Raw genomic sequence first — 7123 nt, 5'->3', positions numbered from 1 at the left:
TCAAAGAGGGATGTAAAATCATTTTAAAGATGAATACAAGACTGTTTTAAATTTTGAGAATTTTGAACACTCTTAAAATTTGAGAATTTTGAATTAAATTCTGTTTGGCTGCTTGTTGATGAGATTTTTAATCTGCTCCTAATCTACACCACTTCACATTCCCACTTTGTATTATTCCATGCTGCTTTCCCGTGAGTAGCAATTAAGCCTATGATGCTATTTTTAACAGTGAAACCCCAAATCATTATTATCCAAATGAATCCACTAATCCAAAACACATTTGACAAAAATAGCTTATATCTATTTCCTCATTATGAAAACACATGCAGTCCCTCTGAACGAGAGCAAACAAAACGGGACAAAGCAGACTTCTCTCAGAGATTTTAGATGCTGTTTCAGACGTAAATGGGAGAGCAGGAAGATGGCACAATTCCCTTGGACACAGCAGAGGACTTGCAGAGCAACGGCACATTAATTAATTAATAATGAATCATTAATACCACTTCTCTAACCTGAGAATGATGTGTTTGATGTCTGGCCAGGCTTTCCTCAAACACGTCAGTCCTTTTCCTTAAACTGGACAGACATGAATCACAGCTCCAACTGCCAAACTGCATATGTTTGTCACATAATTTCAAAAGGACAAAACGGAGCCAATATATCAGACTTTTAAAAAAAACAGTCTGTGATTATGTAAAGGAGCAAATAAATATATGAGAAGAGGATCAAAAATTAAAGAACTCCTCCTTCAGAAAGTGAAATCTGTTCAGCCTGGCTCACCAAATCTTCTGGGGACCTATGCAGACGGTCAGAGCTGCAGGTCACAAACCCACCAACTAACCCAGTCGAACTGATGAACTGAACAAGATGAGCCAAATAAAATTTAGAGTAGGTCTTTCCTATGGATGGTTATTTTTATTTTTATTTTTTTCTATGATTCTATGATTTGGGTTCTATGATTTTTATTTTACATTTTACATCTTAAAAAATAGGCCTATGCTGCAGAATATTAGGTGACAAAATACTCAATTGATTCTGTGTGTACGTACGGCATTATTTTAAATCGTTGAAAACATCAGTATTTTCTATTGTACTATATGCCAAACAGAAGTCAAACGACAGTCAGTCAAACTACAACCTGGAATGAGGCAATCAGGACGTGTGCTTGTGCTGCTCTCTAGTGGTGAAAAGTGGATTGTCTCCTTTGACACGATGCCTGTGCACCGTAGATGCCAAAGATGATCAACCAGCAACAGTACAACAATAGTCTGTTGCAGACTATTGTTTTATTTGAATAAAACAGTCCCACATCAACACACTGCAGCCCAAATGTGCAGCTGCACATGAGCTGATTGGCAGTTGACTCAATTAGGGTGACCATGTAAAAGCATCTGTTAATCTGAATCTTCTCAAGAGTCTGGAAAGGAACCTCAGTCTAAAACAAAATGCACCTCAGCTGCCTAATGTCCTGTACTACTTATGTACTTATATCTGGTAATTCACATAACCAGATATAAATGATGTCTATGTCAACATACTAGTCTTCACATAACACATGTGAACTCTGGATCTTAAAGCATTAAGGAGTCGTTTCAAGACAATCGGTTTACCCTAATTAATATGCAAATGTATGCAGCAAGGTCCTCCAGAATTTAATCAGATCATCATCGTCTCTATAGGGAGAACGTGTGGTGTAAGGATGAAGTTACTGTGTTCACAAGAATGTGTACCATGTAGCCTGGTGGCAGGACATAAAACAACACACACAGACATGATGACATCATGTCCCACATACCATGTAGCCTGGTGGCAGGACATAAAACAACACACACAGACATGATGACATCATGTCCCACATACCATGTAGCCTGGTGGCAGGACATAAAACAACACACACAGACATGATGACATCATGTCCCACATACCATGTAGCCTGGTGGCAGGACATAAAACAACACACACAGACATGATGACATCATGTCCCACATACCATGTAGCCTGGTGGCAGGACATAAAACAACACACACAAACATGATGACATCATGTCCCACATACCATGTACCCTGGTGGCAGGACATAAAACAACACACACAGACATGATGACATCATGTCCCACATACCATGTAGCCTGGTGGCAGGACATAAAACAACACACACAAACATGATGACATCATGTCCCACATACCATGTACCCTGGTGGCAGGACATAAAACAACACACACAGACATGATGACACCATGTCCCACATACCATGTAGCCTGGTGGCAGGACATAAAACAACACACACAAACATGATGACATCATGTCCCACATACCATGTAGCCTGGTGGCAGGACATAAAACAACACACACAAACATGATGACATTATGTCCCACATACCATGTAGCCTGGTGGCAGGACATAAAACAACACACACAGACATGATGACATCATGTCCCACATACCATGTAGCCTGGTGGCAGGACATAAAACAACACACACAAACATGATGACATCATGTCCCACATACCATGTAGCCTGGTGGCAGGACATAAAACAACACACACAAACATGATGACATTATGTCCCACATACCATGTAGCCTGGTGGCAGGACATAAAACAACACACACAGACATGATGACATCATGTCCCACGTACCATGTAGCCTGGTGGCAGGACATAAAACAACACACAGACATGATGTGAACACAAATCTCATGAATCCAGAAGAAAATGGCTCAACACATGGATTTGATCTTTATCTCCTAAATATCAGGAGTAAAGAAAGCAGCCTTGTTTTCTGATTGACCATCGTGCTTCTTCTCTTTTGCTCATCCAATGGGTTTTGAAATGAATTCATGAAATTAAATACATAGAGACACTGCGGAGCGCGTCATCATTCAGAAGCCACGCCCAAGACGGGGGAAAACACAAACTCCTGTCCAATCCTAGCATTCTCCTATGTCACGTGGATGGTTGCGTGTTGCACCAAAAGATTGTATATACGGAAGATGAACAGTCCAACTTACTTCTTGACAGCTAGATCCACATTTTTCTTCTCGCCAATTCTCAATGGCTTCCTTGTTTTGCTCGGGAGTACAAAAAAACTTTAACTGGCGATTTTTTACATTTGTTTTCTGCGCAGTCCACCACACAACAGCTTTTAGCTATGTTTAATTCAAGGAAAATGACGCTGGTGTGTGGAAATGAACGGAGCTCTTCCCCCGTGATGGGCGGGGCCTATTACATGCAGTGTCTCTATAATGACCAGAATAAAACCTAAAAGAAGCAGCACTCACAGAAGTTTCCAGGTGGCTGTAAGCTGTGTTTGGTCAGGGCGCACCAGCCCACGGGGAAGATGTCTCTGGAGTCGAAGGGGCACCAGTAGTCGAAGGCTCCCCGCCAGCCGTCAAACATGACGAAGGTCTCCTGACCTCTGACCTCCCCGACTGTGGCCGGGCAGATCAGGTACGGGTTCTTCCTGTCTACTGCCTCCAGCTTCATACCGGGCTGGAAGTAGGTCTTAGGAGGGCTGGCTGGTTCCTGCACACAAACACACAGGCACCCACGCGCACACAGACACACACACACACAACCACACACACACACACACACACACACACACACACACACACACACACACAAACACACAGGCACCCACGCGCACACAGACACATACATACACACACACACACACACACACACACACACACAGACACACGCGCACACACAGACACACACACACACACACACACAGACACACACACCCACGCGCACACAGACACATACACACACACGCACACACACACGCCGTTTTCAGACATGCATTGAACTCCCGAAAATATCCAGACATTACTTGGAACGGATCCTAACCCCCTGCGCCCCCTAGTGCCACGTCCGTGTGGCGCGCGTGTTTGAATACATGATTCTCCATAATACCGTCCGTAAGAGCCGACGCCGAAATGGTCAAGCAGATGAAGGAAGCCGGTGGTTTATGAGCTAATAATGAGGTGCCTCAGTGAGCGAGCGCTGTGTGCACCAGATCAACAACAAAAGATCTGATTCAACGGACATACAGTACGTAGTCCAGATCTGATTCAACAGACATACAGTACGTAGTCAAGATCTGATTCAACAGACATACAGTACGTAGTCCAGATCTGATTCAACAGACATACAGTATGTAGTCCAGATCTGATTCAACAGACATACAGTACTTAGTCCAGATCTGATTCAACAGACATACAGTACGTAGTCCAGATCTGATTCAACGGACATACAGTACGTAGTCCAGATCTGATTCAACAGACATACAGTACGTAGTCCAGATCTGATTCAACAGACATACAGTATGTAGTCCAGATCTGATTCAACAGACATACAGTATGTAGTCCAGATCTGATTCAACAGACATACAGTACGTAGTCCAGATCTGATTCAACAGACATACAGTATGTAGTCCAGATCTGATTCAACAGACATACAGTACTTAGTCCAGATCTGATTCAACAGACATACAGTACGTAGTCCAGATCTGATTCAACGGACATACAGTACGTAGTCCAGATCTGATTCAACAGACATACAGTACGTAGTCCAGATCTGATTCAACAGACATACAGTATGTAGTCCAGATCTGATTCAACAGACATACAGTATGTAGTCCAGATCTGATTCAACAGACATACAGTACGTAGTCCAGATCTGATTCAACAGACATACAGTATGTAGTCCAGAGTTCATATCTGAAAGTGGCTAAAGACAGACACATAAACAAGTAGATCAATAAGTTCACACAGCCTCTCAAACCATACCCATGTCAAAGTCATTATTCAGGCCTGACACGTCACTTCCTGTATATTGCTTAGTTTGCTCGGCCCAATTTTGGGCTTTTATTAAATATGGGATGCAGGCTGGTTGATGTTATCCACCTCCAACATGATGGTGCTCTCTCCCTGACCACAGATCAATACAATCTGTCAAACCTGCAATGTCAGATTTTCTTTCTTTGAACATTTTATTTATTTGATGAAATAATGTTTTTGTTTTTTCAAAATGTATTTTTCATTTAAAGGCAGAAAGATATCTGCTAAGCCTAAACCAGTTCTATTACCGTGGGATTCGATCAAGTTTTAGTGTCTACATGATTTTGTGATGGTCTAAATGCTGGTTTCAGAGGCTTTTCCACAACAACAAAATTGTTTCTAGGGGAAACACTCAATGTTTGGAATTTGGGGGGGGGTGGCATAAAAATGGTCACACTTACAGATATTGAATATTGATTATTGGCTATCCTATCGACAGCTTCATTAAAATATTCATATTGTATTGATCGCTGCCTCCAGTGGTCACTACCTTCTTAAAAGCGGAGGCTGGGGCCATCTCTGCTCCACTCAGTGTCCTCAAGAGGAACATGGGCCATGAGGAGGCATTCATCCTGAAACCTGAGCACACAGTCAAAACTACAGGTCACACTTCATCTAACTGTCAAGATGTTAGGGTGGACTGATGGTGGCTCAGAGGAGACAATACAATGAGTCAAGTTACTGCCCATGAGTCCAAAGGTTCTTCATACATTCAACATTTTCTGCATATAGCTATACAGTAGGTACAGAAGTAAATACATAAATAAATTAAATTATAAAATGGTCTTATAAGGCTAAATTTCACAAACTTTAATTATTTTGATTAAATTAATCATTTCAACAATTCACCCACAAAGTGAACCAAATTGTGGATAAATGAAATATACATGGAAGTAGAAAATGTCTCAATTAAATTTGAGATCATCCTTAATTATGTTTATTATTATTAGAATAAGTAACTAGGTAACTCATTACATGTTTGGACATATATTCGTCCAAACGCACTCTGAACCAAAAGCTGCGATAAGTGAGGCTCTACTGAAATAACTGGTCTAAGAAAATAGCTGAATATCCCACTGCTAACTGTAACATTTCAAAGGCCTGGCTTACCTAATGGAGGCTGCAGCATGTCTCCGGTCCTCTCACAGGTTCCTATAGGCTGGATGTCTGACGAGTCGACCAATCGCCAGAAGTCGTTGGTGTTGTCGCTCCCGTCCAGACGCAGGCGCAGACGAGTCCCCATCATGCCCATCACCGTGGCGATACACACAGAGTTGGAGTTGCGGGGGTCACGCGCCTCGAGCTTCATACCTGCCTTGAAGTCGTTGGAGGGAGGGATCCTGGCCTGCAGGTCAGAAGGCTCTCAGTCATCATTATCATTCATGCACTAGGAGGATCAGAATTGTTTCCATTTCTGATGTTAAAGGGGCCCTATCATAGAATTCTAATCTTTGTCTATTTATATACATAAATTATTGATACAATTTTTATTTAGTTTGATTGATTTAAGTTAAAGTTTCAGACTAACTCCAGTCAACACATCACAATTGGACTTAGTCTTGATTGGCTCTCCTCACTAAAACGTCACAAAAATCCTTCCAATCAGGCAAGTTTGCAGCATTTGAACTGACAAACCCCCAGTCAGCAGATGTATCTCATTTGAATTAGCGGAGCATGTTCTGATATGAGATTAGTCCTCAGATTCCTTCGATAAAATACCCTTTTAACTAAATTAGCCTACATCTATTTACAAAACATCACGAGGATCATTCTTGAGACATAGCATTGAAAACAAAATCATGAAAACTGAACAATAACCTTTGACCTTTAACAATAACCTTTGATAATTGTGAATTAATGAGCAGCTGTACCTGTCTGAAGCAGTTGGGCGAGGCGGCAGTGGAGGAGGTTTCCCTCAGGTACTCTTCCCAACTGAATGGTTCTAGAAACAGGGTGGAACAAACTACCCATTACTGAAAGGTTGTAATTATGAATTATGACTGGTGTAGACCACAAGTGTACTCTCTATGTGACATCACTGATGATGTCACTGATGATATTAGGGGTGCACCGATCGATCGGCAAGCAATCTGTATCGGCCGATATTGACCTCAAATATGCGATCGGCGATCGGCAATTTTTTCATATTTAAAAAAAAAAAAAGCCCTATCACTAATCAGGCTTTCCAACGATATAAAATACAATGCCAATTGGTATTATTAAAGGGGAGAAATAATCAACCTAAAATAACGTTTCCAAACTTTCTTTGAGGAGTT

At 41.6% G+C, this 7123-nt stretch overlaps 1 protein-coding gene across 1 annotated transcript in view; it reads right to left on the bottom strand.

Annotated features, from left to right (window-relative positions):
- LOC310794612 (polycomb protein SCMH1-like) overlaps nt 1-6761 on the bottom strand; it is a 29417-nt gene extending 22656 nt beyond the window's left edge. The window contains exons 1-4 of the mRNA XM_083656600.1: nt 6719-6761; nt 5958-6192; nt 5338-5426; nt 3282-3525 (exon numbers count right to left, since the gene is read on the bottom strand). Coding sequence (XP_083512726.1) covers nt 3282-3525; nt 5338-5426; nt 5958-6156 — 532 coding nt within the window. The 5' untranslated portion in view covers nt 6157-6192; nt 6719-6761. The remainder of the gene's footprint in view (nt 1-3281; nt 3526-5337; nt 5427-5957; nt 6193-6718) is intronic.
- Nucleotides 6762-7123: the final 362 nt, after the last annotated feature.

Source organism: Poromitra crassiceps, assembly GCF_964638095.1.
Source record: "Poromitra crassiceps genome assembly, chromosome: 20".
NCBI lineage: Eukaryota > Metazoa > Chordata > Actinopteri > Beryciformes > Melamphaidae > Poromitra > Poromitra crassiceps.
Note: the sequence above shows the minus strand (reverse complement) of the source record. Positions and strands in the feature narration are given on the sequence as shown.